Here is a 16,164-nt window from a genome sequence, read left to right as displayed (position 1 = left end):
ATAAATACGACGCGCTATGCCATTGTCCCACTCCCGCATAAATACAATGCGCTTTGCTTGCGCGGAACGAGAGGACCCTTGAATACGAGCCCAAGTAGCCATAAGAGTATGGATGATATCACCTCATATAGTACCAATGCACTGAGACTTAAAAATGTGGACACCCTCAATAGCTTCCGTGCATCTACCTCTCCAGATCTGCCATGCTGTAATACTGGCAACAATCTCCCAACTGGTGTCAATCCTCTGTCCGGGGGGTGTGTAATTAGAGTAAGGGACATCCTGCAATAAACCATGCTCGGCAATATCTCTACGAATGAAAATAGCAGAGTTTATATCACTGCCCTTGTAGAAAAGCTGCTGGCCACACTGGGATAGCCAAGCAACTGCCCCCCAAGTCACATGCATGGTGTGGCCACTCAATTTGCCCGTAAGTGGGGCTATAGAACCCCAAATATGCTCTACAGTGTTGCATCCCCATAAACAATGCTGGATAGTCTCTGAATTTGCCGCACATCTCGAGCAAGTAGGTACTGCTCTGAAATCCGATCTCCATTGATTGGTGGGGAGACCACCATGTAAAAATAACCAAAAGAAATGAGAGATCTGGCTCCTTCTGTATGAATGCCAAAGCCTATGCCAATATCTGTGTTGTATCATTGGAGAGATATCATAACTCTCCCAGTGGGGCTTGAGAGTAGGGATCCTATGCATCTATTGAGTGATGAGAAGCGTGGCATTCCGGACCATGAAACTGAAAAAGGGAAGGCTTTTCAATGGATTGAAGGCATCAATCCACTCCCACTCACCTGGATCCCTCAGAAGATATTTGATAGGACTGCCACGATACAGCCACAAACGCCAAGAGCCATGAGTCACTATCTGAGGAGAAGGATCAATGAACTAGTGCTTCCACGAATGAACAACAATCCTCACTGGACTAAGCCTAGTATCTGGGATGATCTCCTCCATGCTACATCTCCTCAATCTCCCTCCAGGCATGATAGAACAGATGATGCAATTTGTAGCCTCCTCAATCTCCCTCCAGGCAGGGTCTACAAGAGGAGTCTTACACTGGTCTAGGTAAGAGGCAGTGAGGAGGGAAGTATGTTACGTCTCGAATCCCGACAGGCCCAGGGTTAGGGCTAGGGACCTGGACTAACCGAGAGGATTAGGTGGGGCATGGGGACATGGAGGGTTTACATATGGGCTAAGGGCGCTAGCAAGATGAGGTCTAGATTTGCTAAGAGCTTATAATTAATAGCCTAGGACTAATAATGGCTAAAAGCTTATAAATGAAGTAGAAAAGCTTATAATTAAGGCAAGGGCCAATTATAGCCTAGTATTGCTATATAAGTGACCTTGGGGGCACTTATGAGTTATTGGAACCTCTAGCATGAGAGCACAATTCACAAGATTTTCCTTGGCTCTGTTTTGCTCCACGAGCCTTCAAGATCTACGAACATCTTGAGGCATGGTATCCTAGGTTCGTTGATCCAACCAAAAGTTTCTTATACCACTTAAGAAATGGCTTACCCTTTTGTCACACATCATGCTCTAGTTTTTCATCTTCAAAATCCACCTCCATTGGAGTGGCCTACCCTTTTTTGGGGCATATCATGATCTAGTTTTTCAGCTTCAAAATCTATCTCCATAGGAAATGGAGATGACTATAGGGACTATCCTCCTCCATCGAAATGCGAGAGTTTTTTCTGCATGTGGAGTTTATGTTTCTTTGGTGATTTTCTTATTGTACAATGAAGAAGGAGGCTCCTCCTCCATCTGACGTGGTTTTTCCTAGAGAAAACCACATCATAGCTCACCATGATCTTCTTTGCCTGAGGGTCATTGAGTGTTTTTATCCAAGAAGATGCATTTCTAGCTTTTGGCATCCAATTTGGTTCTCTGAGCATTAGTATCCACGTGGTAGACAGGAGGGCTACTAGGGGCGTGCAAGACCTCATGGCCATGGAGCTACAAGGTGGGTGGTTTGGCCTAGTGGTATGAGATGTAGGTTGGGGCCATTGGTACCAAGCAGGCTCGTAGAGCGGCAATTACACCTTAGGCTCTGATGTGGGTTTGGAGGACTCTACAATTGTTTGATGAGTCCCTAGCTACAATCTATGGCGGTCAGGCGATGCATACGATGTTGGGTTTGTGAAACATCGTTAGGGTTTCAGCTCTAGGTGAGATGATCCTTGGGCATGGTCTATGCAGACCTCACAACACCCACACACATCCACCAGGCCAAACCACTCTCCCCCCCTTTCCTTCTTTTTCCCTTTTAACATCAGAAGGTGTGATTAAAGAAACAAACCTCTCAACAAATAAAATAAAATAAATAATTAGGTGTCTTTTTTGACCAATATTTCTTTTTGAATTGCTAAACTGCAGCGAAGACCTCTTTTCAGTTTCGGAGTATTATTCTTCAGAGCTGATTGCCTATGTACGCACGGTGCTAGAAATTATACCGGTTAGTTCCATGTACTATTTACTTTCCCTCTTGTTGATAGCAAATTGTTTCCTTTCACTTGTGATCCTCAGACTGATCATCTAACAACCCTTTACTGTGATCTTCAGATTGATCATCTAACACTCTTTACTGCCAACTACATTCTCTCAAATTCACCTTTCCTCTATGCAGGCTAGCATTTTTACTATCTTGAAGGATGTGGCAAAGCAGAGTCAGGAGTTCTATGATCTACCTGTTCGACTTGAGAAGGAAACTCTTCGAGACTTTGCACAGGTATTGAAAGTTTAATGCAGAACATGTAGAATAAAAAAGAGAGTTTATGGAGGCACCTGAAGAATGCGTAGTCCACTGGGTGCTCCATAATCTGAGGGGGCCACAGGGACCTTTAGGAGGGAACTTGAACAGGGGAGTAGGCAATAATCGTCTCGGCAGGGTTGGAGAAGCATGGTATCAATTGGCGCTAGGCAGGGTTTTCCAGGTCATGTGCTGCCAGCGGCCAGGAGTAAGTCGGCTGGCAAGCAATCCGCAGGAGCTTCTTTGTTTTTTTTGGGGGGGTGGGGGGGAGGAAGGGGGCTGCCCTAGAGCCAATCGCGGGGCGCGGGGGGGGGGGGGGGGGGGGGGGGGGGGGGGGGGGGGGGGGGGGGGGGGCGCGTCCCTTGGTCTGATGACCCCCCGTCATGCAGGACTAGTGAGGTATGCTGGGCCCCCGTATGGGGACCCCATAACAAAATGCTAGTGACAGCCTGGCCCATCAAATCTGCTGGTGGCTCTATCAAAGAATTCTGTTGTAAACGCGAGTAACTGTTTGTCATGGGAACCATTACGTTGGGTGTTGCACCTGGTGAGCCACGTCCCCTCCATCTAGCCTGTCTTCATTGGAGAAGGTGACCAATTTATTTAGCATAAGCTTGGCTTCATGCACACGGGCATGCACGCACATGCACCCGCATACATGTGCACATATAGAGAAAGATCTCTTTCTTTATTCCTATGTTACTGATACCCTCATTTGATGTTCCACACAATAAATAAAATTTGGCCTTGTTCATGTTCCCATGCATTGAATGATCTTAAATAGTGTTGCATACATGTAGCCAGGGTATTATTCTTTCTTTTTACAATACCTGCATTTGTATCTTCCACACCATCAACATCTTTTGAATAGGTATCTACCCTTTGACTCGGTTTACATGTGTATGGTATCAACCTCAAAAACTTAATAGCTTTCAAAGAATGGATGCTGTTAAACTGAAATGGCTAACATGCATTTTTTTTGGATTTGGTAAAAATATGTTAATTGTATGATAGAAAGAATGCTTTCTACAAATTTTACACTTCTGACCTCTCATGTATCTGTTTGTACAGCTCAAAGATCGGTATGTGCTTGCAAAGGCAACACATCAAGTTTCGATCCTTTCTCAGGTGTTCCTTCAAATCCCAAATGTCACTAGTTTTAGGTTCAAGAATCTTTAGAATGTGACAGTTTACAGAATTTTTATTTTCCTTTGATGTTAGGACGAGTATACTGTTAATAATACAAAGGATCATGTGTGATGGTAGATCTCCACCACACCACCTCCACCTTCTTCACAAAGGGCATGGTCCTCAAGGCCATCCGTACGCTACGTAATGGGTGGGCCCAAGATCATGAGGGACTCACTACTGAGTACATCTCACATGCCGATGATACCTTGGTGCCCCTACTAGCCCACATGTTCAATAGAGCCCTTTGTGAAGGATTTCCACCCTCTTGGTCCGCTAACACCATCACCCCTATCCTCAAAGACGAAGATCCACTTGATCCTAATAATTACAGGACGATCATGATTGGCCACACATTGGCCAAACTCTATGGATCGGTGCTAGAGGCGGAGCTCAACTCATTTGCAAAGAGATAGAAATGCATAGTCTCACAACGGGCAAGCTTTCGGAGGAGCTACTCTACCCTTGACGAGACAATGTACATAGTGATGATTTAGTAGATTAGAGTGATGAGTTTGCAGAGTCATCCTCGCAGAAGGATGTTGCATCAGGGAAGAATGACTATGTTGAGTCCTCTTGCTTGGGATGTGCATAGAACACGCTGCCATCTTATGAGGCCTTGCAGGATGTACAACAAGATATATGCCACGATGCTTTGCAAGGCACCCATGCATTGCGCATGTACGTAGAGAGTGTGCAAAGTCGAGGATAGAGTGAACATGCTGACATTGGACTTTGCTCCAAGGATTATCCCCTCCTCCAGCATTATAGGAGGACTCCGGCCAAACAGCTGCTAAGGTCCGGAATCAAAACTACTTCTTTACCATGAGGATTATCTCATGGAATGTGCAGGGTCTAGGGAGGCTTCCCACCCGCAGTAGAAAGCGCCTTGTTAAGGATCAGCTTCACCCTGCCATTACAGGTGGACCTATGGATGTGTTGCTCCTAGAAGAGAGCACAAATTGGACATGCTTCAGTGTGGTAAACAGGTTTTTTTTTGGAGACACTTTTTGGTCCTGTGCACAAGGTAACTAAGGTGGGGTATGCATCTCAATGTTAGCATCACTTTTGCCTCATGTTATTGGCCATGGTACTATCATACTTGCTAGAGTACAGTGGTTATGGTTATGTAGGAGGGACAGAAGTTGGGCATCTTAAATATCTTTGCACCTAATGTGCGGGGAGAGAGGGTGGCTCTTTGGGGCACCATCACAAAACTGCTACCCCATCATTGGCTTGTTGGAGGGGACTTTGTAACTTGCGGCGGGTGCCTGGGGGACTAGGGTCTTTGACACACTTGTTGATACCATCAATGCATATTAAAACACTTAAATATGGCCATAGCCTTAACACTTAAATATGGCCATAGCCTTAACACATCCATCATCACTTTGCATAAAACATAAAAGCTGGACAAAACATCCACAAATGCTGAAAATGGATCTTGTACATGTGACACCACACAGAGGCCGGAATGGGTCAACCCCCCTCTTGGAGTATTTTATTACCCAAGGAGAATAATATCATGTACAAGCTTTGAGGGCCTTACTCTCCCCGCGGGAGATGCCGGATTATCCATATACAAATGCCATAACACAGCCCAACACGAGGCAACCAAGCCGGAACATAGGCTGTAGAAATGCCAAGCCAACAATATAATCCATATACCTCCGTGTGGGTATTGATTCTTCCCCAAAAACCACGGGTCTTCATGCAATAGAGCTTCAGTATTTTTTCGCGATGGAAGCCTCCAAAACAGTCCCCAACAGCCAGTATTCTTCATGGGCAGCCTTCAAGAGAGAGAGAGTAGCCATCATTAGGGCAGCCTTCAACGGTGGTAGAGGCTAGTGTGCAGGAAGAGAGCCTCTATTAATGAAGAGAGAGGGCTCCAATTTATAGATTTGGGCCTCCCATGAGCTAAAATAGCAAGAGAAGGCTACAATGACAAGTGGAGAGCCACACAATAGCTGAAGTGACAAGTGTGAGGCCACTTGTCTCACTTTGATCCACTTTTTAACAAGTGTCAGGCCACTTGTCTCACTTTGGTCCACTTTCTTGCCACATGTCCCAATCTAAGAGATGGGTCCTTCCATAAACTTTATCTCTAAAAATATCCCAACTGGTAGACATTCTGTCGTAGGCACTTTGCCAACTCTTGGTATCTGCTCAATTCTAGATGTAATGATGCGAACAGAATTTCCATCGGAGTCGGGCCAAAAATAGCAACTCTCCTAAAATTTTAGGAGTGTGGTCCTTTGTATTCTAGGATAATCCCCCATTCCCAAAGCTTGTACTTTCCAAATATTTAGACATCCTGGAGTCCACAAGTCCCCTTTCATACCAGGAAATGTCCAGGCTGGTGACATCCTCCCCAGCTTCTTAAAAGTTGTCCGCAACTTTAAGCTTGAATCCATATATCCAAGATATAATCATGTCCCATCAAGTGGGCGAGACGAGACAGTCTCAAAAATCCAATATAACTGAAGAATCCATGTCCCAAAGAAATCGGTGAGACTAAATAAGTCTCCATAATAGCAATATCATGTCCCAAAATAAATGGGCGAGACAAATCAGTCCCATAAGTCTAGATATCATAATCCATGTCCCAAGTAAATGGGTGAGACGAAATAAGTCTCCTGCCAACAAGGCATCGGTCCACATGACCCTTGGCATAGACATAAGTCCCGTGCGAACCAGGTGTCATGTCCACTTTACCACTTGTACTCCGTGTTGGTATTCTGACCACACACCTTGCATGAGAGGTGGGCTCAGGTAACAAGATAAAACAATCACTCGCAGGCATAGATAACCTGGTGTTCCATAAGCATTTCTGCTACACATAGTTTATAGGCATTTCGGCCACCAACTCACACTATCCTCTCAAGTGTCCATGTTCCCTTTCATCTGCTCTCTATTGTTCCCATGGTAAAAACAATCTTCAAGAGAGCACGTAGGACAAGAGAACACTACACACGGCATGTTGTGCTCGACACTACTCTCTGAAGTGCCCATGTTCCCTTCCATCTGCTCTGTATTGTTCCACTCTCACATGGTAGAAACAATCTTCAAGAGAGCACGTAGGACAAGAGAACACTACACAGGGTATGTGAACCATGAGTTCCATAAGTCCAATGCATCCCAAATAAAGGGAGCCAAAAAGAATAATCCATCCCAGTAAAAGGGAGTCATAAACATAATCCATAAACCTGAGGATGGATCCAAATCCCTAGAAAAGAAGTCCAGGAATCTATAGACCTGTATACGATAACTCTTACCACATACTCCGTGCTAACCACACACCTTGGAGTAGAGGTGGACTTTTATCCATAAAAGCATCATATCCATGAGATATCCAAATATTTCTTCTCTATAAACTGGGACAGATTCATCCATAGAAATTGCTTGTGAAGCCCAATATCTATATAAATCTCGTCCAAGAAAGAAATCTCCATAAATATAATCCATCCCAATAAAGGGAGCCATAAACAATGTTTCCCTGAAACCATCTCAAGGCAAACAACACCACCTTTCTCCTTGCATGGCTATACAAGGGTTAGTGAACATCAAAAACACTTCATAGTAAATAGTAAAAGCACCAACTTTGCAAACTCAAAGTATACTTAGCTTTTCTTTGCAGGTTGGTCATGAAGCCAAAAGAAATATCTCCTCACCATATCCTTAAGATATTCCGAGATATATCTCATATAGCTTGCCTGTAAGCTTGATAATATAATCCACAATATCCATATGGGAAGAGTGCTAAACGTGTGCACATAAAGCCAACTCCAGACTTCCAAGATAAAATTTTGTGAATTCATAAATCTTTAGATCAACAAGGTGTCTATTGCTCATGCTTCATAAGCTATGAAGCGGCTGGCTATGCTTAACAGCAATGATGGTAAGTGTGGTCTCCACTTGAGATCTTTTCTCTTCTTTATTGATAGAAGGAAGCCTCTGCTTCCAAGAAAGCCTATGCTCTGATACCAATGTAACTCGCGGCGGGTGCCCGGGGGACTAGGGTCTTTGACACACTTGTTGATACCATCAATGCATATTAAAACACTTAAACATGGCCATAGCCTTAACACATCCATCATCACTTTGCATAAAACATAAAAGCTGGACAAAACATCCACAAATGCTGAAAATGGATCTTGTACATGTGACACCACACAGAGGCCGGAATGGGCCGACCCCCCCCCTTGGAGTATTTTATTACCCAAGGAGAATAATATCATGTATAAGCTTTGAGGGCCTTACTCTCCCCACGGGAGATGCCGGATTATCCATATACAAATGCCATAACATAGCCCAACACGAGGCAACCAAGCCGGAACATAGGCTGTAGAAATGCCAAGCCAACAATATAATCCATATACCTCCATGTGGGTACTGATTCTTCCCCAAAAACCACAGGTCTTCATGCAATAGAGCTTCAGTATTTTTTCGCGATGGAAGCCTCCAAAACAGTCCCCAACAACCGGTATTCTTCATGGGCAGCCTTCAAGAAGAGAGAGAGAGTAGCCATCATTAGGGCAGCCTTCAACGGTGGTAGAGGCTAGTGTGCAGCAAGAGAGTCTCTATTAATGAAGAGAGAGGGCTCCAATTTATAGATTTGGGCCTCCCATGAGCTAAAATGGCAAGAGAAGGCTACAATGACAAGTGGAGAACCACACAATAGCTGAAGTGACAAGTGTGAGGCCACTTGTCTCACTTTGATCCACTTTTTAACAAGTGTCAGGCCACTTGTCTCACTTTGGTCCACTTTCTTGCCACATGTCCCAATCTAAGAGATGGGTCCTTCCATAAACTTTATCTCTAAAAATATCCCAACTGGTAGACATTCTGTCGTAGGCACTTTGCCAACTCTTGGTATCTGCTCAATTCCAGATGTAATGACGCGAATAGAATTTCCATCGGAGTCGGGCCAAAAATAGCAACTCTCCTATATTTTGGCCTTTGTATTCTAGGATAATCCCCCATTCCCAAAGCTTGTACTTTCCAAATATTTAGACATCCTGGAGTCCACAAGTCCCCTTTCATACTGGGAAATGTCCAGGCTGGTGACAGACTTCAACATGGTTGAGCATCCCTCTGACAAAAAGGGTGGCTGTGAGGGTAGAGCACACCCTTTTGAGAGAGCGTGTTGGGAGAGATTCATACGCTCCTAATATGTAAGGGGTTGTTGGCCAGAGGATGATTTCCAAAGGAGGCTTAACTTTTTAATTACTCATGGCATAACCGTAGAAGCAAGGATGGATGCATCTTTAGACAGAAGAGTGTACCTTGTGTTCGCATCCAAGACTCTCTATCAGGATGGAGAGACCTCATCGGAGGTTAGAGAGATTTGGAGGCCTTGTGATGATCCTGACCCCTGGCAAAGACTTGCCTTGGCTTTGTAGAGGTTTAGCTGGCATTGTCACTATGTTGCTTTCTCCAAGAAAGAAGAGGCTTTGTAGAGGTTTAGCTGGAACGAGCTATCAGACGTAGGTTGGTTGCGCTTTAGATGGAACACAAGAAGCATTTTGACTAGGATCCCAGATAACAATAATTGTTTGCCATGAATAATTTCAAAAGGAGCTTTGCCTGTTGAAGAGTGAACATTGTTGTTATAGGCAAACTCAACCAATGGCAAATACTTCTCCCATTGATCCTTTGCTTCGAGAGCATAACACTTTAGCATATCCAAAATAGTGAGGTCGGCAATCTCCCTTTGCCCATCTGTTTGAGGATGATAAGCCGAAGAAAAACTCAGCTTTGTCGCCATGTTGTCAGAAAGTGCTCTCCAAAAGAAACTGGTAGCTCGAGGATCTCTATCCCCTACAATGGATTTGGGTAATCCATGATGCTTGAAGATGTGTTGAATAAACAATCTTGCCATATGATCTGCACGGATGGTCTTATTTACTGGAATGAAGTGGGCTTGCTTACTGAACCTATCAGTAATAGTCCATATTCCATCATTTCCGAATCCCGACTTTGGTAATCCAAAGATTAAGTCCATAGCAATACTTTCCCATGGAATGTTGGGAATTGGCAGAGGTTGTAACAATCCTGCGGGTTTTTGTCGATCAAACTTGACCTTCTGACAAACCAAACATTCTCGAACATATTTCTCAATATCCTTTCTCATGCTAGGCCAAAAGAAATAACTTTCCAAGGCCTTAGTTGTTTTCATGCTACTCTTATGTCCCATATAAGGTGGGGCATGGCATTCTTCCGTTACTTTTGGTCTCAAATCCTTGGTCACACATAAACAGGTTTGCATCATAAGAAACCCTTCCTTGATGACATAAGAAGTCAACAAGTCTCCATTCTGCAACCTGTCCCAAATGTCCTTGAAATCTTCCTCTGCAGCATAAAGATCTTTCATCATAGTGAAGTCCAAATGATATCCCATAGAAACTGCATGGGTCATGGGTCTTCGAGATAGAGCATCTGCTACTTTGTTGTCTTTCCCATGAGTATGTATAATTTGAAAATGAAATTGGGCCAAATAGCTAGCCTTTTTATATGCTTTTCTGATATCTTAGGTTGAGACATAAAATACCTAAGACTTTGATGATCTGTCTTGATAAGAAACTCAACACCCATAAGAAGATAGTGCTTCCAAATCTTCAAGGCATGAATGATAGCCATCAATTCTTTCTCGTATGTGGGTGCAGTCTTTTCAGCTCCTTGAAGTCTTTGACTCTCATAGGCCACGGCATGACCCTCTTGGTTCAAGACCGCTCCAATGCAATCTCTTGAAGCATCACACTCTACCATGAATGGCTTCGAAAAATCTAGAATAATCAATACCGGTCCTTTGCTAGCATAAAACTTTAGTGCTTCGCTTTGGCCCATCGAAATCCCACGGCTTTCTTTGTCAAATCTTGTAGTGGACTTGCTACCACAACAAACCACTTGACGAACTTCCTGTAATAAGAGCATAAGCCAAGGAAACTTCGAACTGCATGCACACTAGTCAACTATGGCCATTCCACAATAGCCTTGATCTTTTCTGGGTCCATTCTTGCCCCTTCCTTGGACACTATATGGCCCAAGTAGTGAATCTTTGACAAAAAGAACTCACTCTTCTTGCCATTCACATAAAACTTGTGCTTCCGCGCAATTCCTGAAATACCATATCCAAGTGCTTCCGATGCTCTTCTTCATTCTTCGAATGCACAATAATGTCATCAAAGAATGTAGTTGCAAACTTTCTATGTGCTCGAAATATTCTTTCCATCATTCGGTTGAAGGTAGCTGGGACATTGGTAAGACCATAGTTGCACCCGGTTCGCGCACCGCCGCAGAAGTTCGATTCGAACAGTTCGGTTCGATCAAGTTCGTTCAGTTTAGTTCAAAAGTTACCGTTTTTTTTTTGGCCGTTTTTTTCACCGTATTCGCCCGTTTTTTCCTCCGTTTTCTAGCCGTTTGGAGAGCCGTTTAATGGGCGTTTTTTGGGGCTCTTGCTTGCTTGCCTTGGCCTTTGACGCTTGGCAAGTTGGCAACTTGGCCCTTTGGTTGCCAACTTGCCTTTGCTTGAGGCTTGAGTCTCTAGGCTCTCCCTATTATCTATATAATAGGCCCTCCTTCAACGCCATCCTCACAAGTTCTCATTGCTCAACCCTCCCCTCACAAGTGCTCAAGTCTATCCTCTCCCTTGAGTCCCCTCTAGGCTCTCTCGCTCTTCCTCAAGGGCCAAGGCTCAAGCCTCCCCCTCAAGGCTCAAGCCTCTCCCTCTTCCTCAACTTTCAAGCCTCTAGGCTCTCCCTCTTGAGTCTTGAGTCTTCCTCAAGCCTCCCCCTCTTCCTCAAGCCTCTCCCTCCCTCTTTTTTTCTGGACATCCAGAGGACATCGACAGTTGTACATTGATTTGTCTCATAGGTCGAGTTCGGCCTCTAGTAGACGTTAATACAGCTTTCTTTCTTTGTTTCTTGCTCCCTCTCTCCCCCTCTTCCTCAAGCCTCTCCCTACCTCTCCCTTTCCTTCTCCCAGGACCCTTCTCTCCTCTTTCACCATGAGAGAAAAGCATGAAGCATTTACTTTGCATGCCATTACCCATGAGAAGAACGAGGGGAAGTCGGGGGCATGGAAGTGGACTTGCAAGTATTGTGGCAAGGCCTACACTAGTAGTGCCACTAGGCTTCTTGCACATCTCTCCAAGATGGGGGGGCAAGTTGTAACTTCTCTAAGTTTTGCATCTATATTTATATTTTTTAGTATTTTTTAATGGACCGTACCTCCACCGTATTTTTATTTTTAAAATTTAGCGGTGCGTTTCGAGACCGTATTTGAACGTACCGTACCGAATCGAACTTTTCGTACATGACAATGGGTGAGACCAAACCAAATACTCTCAGACATAGTTGTTACGAGGCGCGCCTCTAACGGTTAGAGGCGTTCGAGGCATACGACTGACTGATCAAGGCATCCACAAATTTTATTTTATGTTTTTTTTTAAATTTGCTGGTTTGAGTCTTTAGACGGGGGCTTTAAGGGCCCAAGGCAGTCCCCCTCACAGGTACAGTTTCAAGAGCCACGCACTAAGTTGTGGCTTTTTGACACGTTGGTCACATCGGCTATGCTATATGGAGTACAGATCTGGGGGCCTAGCCTAGATCATCACAGTCGATCAGGACGCACATACGATGGATGGAGATCGATGGAGAGACCACTTGTGTCCATGATCTCCAGGATGATTCGGGCTAAGGCCTCGGTACCCCATGAGATTATCCGAGCCGAGATGGGAGCATCACCGATCGTAGAAGAGGCTCTTGCCATATCAGTGTCCTTCATTCATAGCACCTGGGAGCTTCCTCGGCACCGGTATGCACGACTTGCTTTAGAGTCCTCTCATCAGCTAGCCATGGAGGGAGACACTTCATGTTGGTATGCACAGATGCATCTTGGTTTGAGCTTCACGGGTTCAGCTTAGACAGACTTCCACCCTTCCAGTACTCTCTGGAGGCACCCCCTCTCACCTTGACACATTCTGAGATTAGTAGAGTCATCAGACAGGACCTCATTCAGTTGGACACTAGGAGGACATGGCTAGAGCCCTCACAGGAGTTGGGGACGAAGATGGCTTTCTATAGAGACCATCTTCTCCACACCACTGAGGATGGCTTTATACTTAGACCGAGCTACATGGATACCCATCTGTCTCATGGATTGAGGTGCGCCATTGGGCAGATCCGCACCTCATCACATCAGTTAGAGATAGAGACAGGCGGATTTAGAGGCATACCTCCAGGGGACAGGATTTGTCAGATTTGTCGGATGGAGCCAGAGACAGAGGAGCACTACATCTGTCGCTGCACAGCATATTATGAGATTCGAGGGCGCTACCATTGCCTTTTCAGAGAGGGATTTGGACCACTGGCTAGAGTCATGGACTATGTGATCAGCGATGCTTGGGTTTTTATCTCCTGGAGATCCGCAGGCTCAGAGAGTCCATCATCAGGAGCAGACGCCAGACTGGCAGGGAGTCCACACAGAGACAGATTACTGACTTCTTTAGAGGGACTACCCGGGAGGACACACAGCCGACAGCCCAGCAGAGCGAGCACCCCGTGGGACTCTAGTTGAGAGAGCTATCCAGTTGGGCAGATCTAGACGCCCGAGGGTTCGCGGATCCTCACATCAGAGACGGTGCCTACACCGGAGGATTCAGAGCATCATTGCGAGGCATCGGGCTCGCCCGAGCAGGCATCTCACTATGGCAGATATCCAAGCCATCCGGCAGAGACCCATGCTAGAGCTCCTAGGATGATTACGACTCCAGCCATATACTGTTGTACTCACTGTCACTTTTGCACTCCCCCATATTCATGTATTCATGTATCCATGTACTCATGTACCCCATTTTGACCAGTAGCATTAGCTTTCCACTCTCCCTAGTTGCTGCTTCCGGATGCCCCCCCTACTGATGTATTGTGGGGCTAGATACTTAGTTCTTTCTTTTCTTTTCCAAACTGTGTATCAGATGTCACATGGTTGTAACTTTGGTTTCACAGGTCACTTTGGCCTTTGAAGACGTTAATATAACATTACATTACATTTCTCCCTCATTCTCTCCCTCCCTCCCTCCCTCAAGCCTTTCTCAAGCCCCAAAGTTCAAACTTCAAACACACTAGGAGGATGATGTTTTTTATACCCACTTTTGGAGCTCTCTCTATACTCTACTGGTTCATTTCATTTTACTTTGTACCCTTGAATCTTGATGATGTATCCAGATGATGATGATGGACTATGTTCGTCTCATAGGTCATTTTGGCCTTTTGCAGACATTTAATACAGCTTTCTTTCTTTCACACACACACTCTCTCTCCCTCTCATACACACCCTCTCTCTCCCTCCCTCAAGGCTTATACATACACACTCTAGTCTCTCTCTCTCTCTCTCTCTCTCTCTCTCTCTCAACTTTCACTATATATATTATATCTATCTATCTATCTATCTATCTATCTATATATATAAAACAGACGCCTCTAACACGCCTCTAACGTCTCTAAAAAATACGAGTCTTTCGAGGCGCACCATACCCGCCTCCTACCAAACGCCTCTGATGCCTCTAACAACCTTGCTCTCAGAGTCTAAAAGTAGTCCTGAATGTAGTCTTGTGAATGTCATCTGGAACAATCCTAACTAGATGGTAACCACTCTTCAAGTCGATCCTACTAAAAATAGTAGCTCCATCCAATCTATCCAGGATATCATGAATTCCAGGAATAGGAAACTTATTCTTTATAGTGATCTTGTTAAGAGCCCTGTAATCAATACACATACGCCAAGAACCATCCTTTTTTTGAACCAATAAGATTGGGGAGCTAGGTCGAATCAAACCCTTTTCCAAAAGCTCAGTCACTTGCTTCATAATCTCCTCTTGTTGAGCTTGACTCACTCGATAAGGAGGTATATTAGGAGGTGAGCTTCTTGGCATGATGTCAATCTTATGATCTTCCGATCTCTTTGGAGGTAGCTCTCCGGGAAGAGTATCTGCAAAACAATCCTCATACTTCTTTAGGAAATCTTTCCTTTCATGATCAAGAGTTGAGAGTGACTCATCACCCTCAGATTCCTTTGGATCTCTTACATATATCAAGTACGAAGAAATAGATTGCTTTATTACTTTAGGAACTTGTACATGACTAATGAGTGGAATGGAATTCCCCTCAACTCCTGCATCAAAAGTTACATTCTTGCCTTTAAAAGGAAACGTAATCTTATTTCTAGGCCAATCAATGGCCGGGTCTATCTTCTTATGCCAGGGCATACCCAAAATCACATCACAATGTCCAATTTTGCTAACAACAAAGTTCTCATGATCCACACAGTCTCCAATCTATAAGCGGAGCTTTCCCAAAATAGGAGTCACCTCGGTTGACATTCCTTCAAAAGTGGCACCTGTTGTAATAGGAGTTCCGAACCTATCCGGAGGGAGGTTCATGGCTTCAACCACTCGTGGATGGATGTAGTGGTGGGTAGCACCACTATCGAAGTGGATAAGTACTGGTTGGTTTGCCTCTTCTCTGGTGGTGTATCATCTTGATGTTGAAGTTCTTTAGGTAATGCATTACTTTGCGGTAGTTTGGCTTCTTGGTTTGGTTCATCAGGACATTTTGTAGTCATATGTCCTTTCTTTCCACATTGGAAACATTTACCTTCTTTGACATAATCCTCGAGTTGCTTGCGGGATAGCTTCTTTTGGTACAATGGTGGTTTATCCTCATTTTTGTTCTTCTTTTCTTGTGGGTTGTTCCTTGCTTGAGATTCCCCTTTGAACTTCTTCTTTTGGGATGAGTCTCGATTCTCATTCTTTGATTTGCCCACCATCCAAGGCATATATAGAGCTTCGGTTTGCAAGGCTTTGTCTTGGGCTTCTTCCAAGGTTTTAGGTCCCATCATATAGACTGCTTAAATTGCAATCCATTGACAAACTTTCGCATTTCCATCAATGGTGGGATAGGAGTATATGAGGTAAACTTCAATGAGACGGCTGAAAAGTTATTAAGATATGTTGCCACACTTTCTCCCGCCTTTTGCTTTACTTCATCCCATTCCTTTTGTACATCTGCCTCGAAGGTTGCGGGAAGGAACTTCTTGTTGAACATGATTTTGAAATTAGCCCATGAGGTAGCCTTGGTCCCTTCTTGGACCACTTTTAGCCACCAATTCAAGGTGGCATCTTATAAGTGCATATGGACCATGCGGAGTTTGGA

The 16,164-nt window shown here is 44.5% G+C and overlaps 1 protein-coding gene across 10 annotated transcripts in view; it reads left to right on the top strand.

Moving 5' to 3' along the window:
* Positions 1 to 16,164, top strand: part of LOC147625025 (uncharacterized) — a 142,793-nt gene that overhangs the window by 77,669 nt on the left and 48,960 nt on the right. For all 10 annotated transcript variants that reach the window (XM_086818253.1, XM_086818252.1, XM_086818251.1 and 7 more), the window contains 3 exons: positions 2,395 to 2,473; positions 2,645 to 2,746; positions 3,839 to 3,895. In XM_086818253.1, the coding sequence (XP_086674379.1) occupies positions 2,395 to 2,473; positions 2,645 to 2,746; positions 3,839 to 3,895 (238 nt within the window). The remainder of the gene's footprint in view (positions 1 to 2,394; positions 2,474 to 2,644; positions 2,747 to 3,838; positions 3,896 to 16,164) is intronic.

The sequence above is a fragment of the Cibotium barometz genome, chromosome 24 (genome assembly GCF_041138505.1).
Source record: "Cibotium barometz isolate CiBa-2024 chromosome 24, ASM4113850v1, whole genome shotgun sequence".
NCBI classification, from domain to species: domain Eukaryota; kingdom Viridiplantae; phylum Streptophyta; class Polypodiopsida; order Cyatheales; family Cibotiaceae; genus Cibotium; species Cibotium barometz.
The sequence above is the reverse complement of the archived record's forward strand: the minus strand, read 5'-3'. Positions and strand labels throughout refer to the sequence as shown.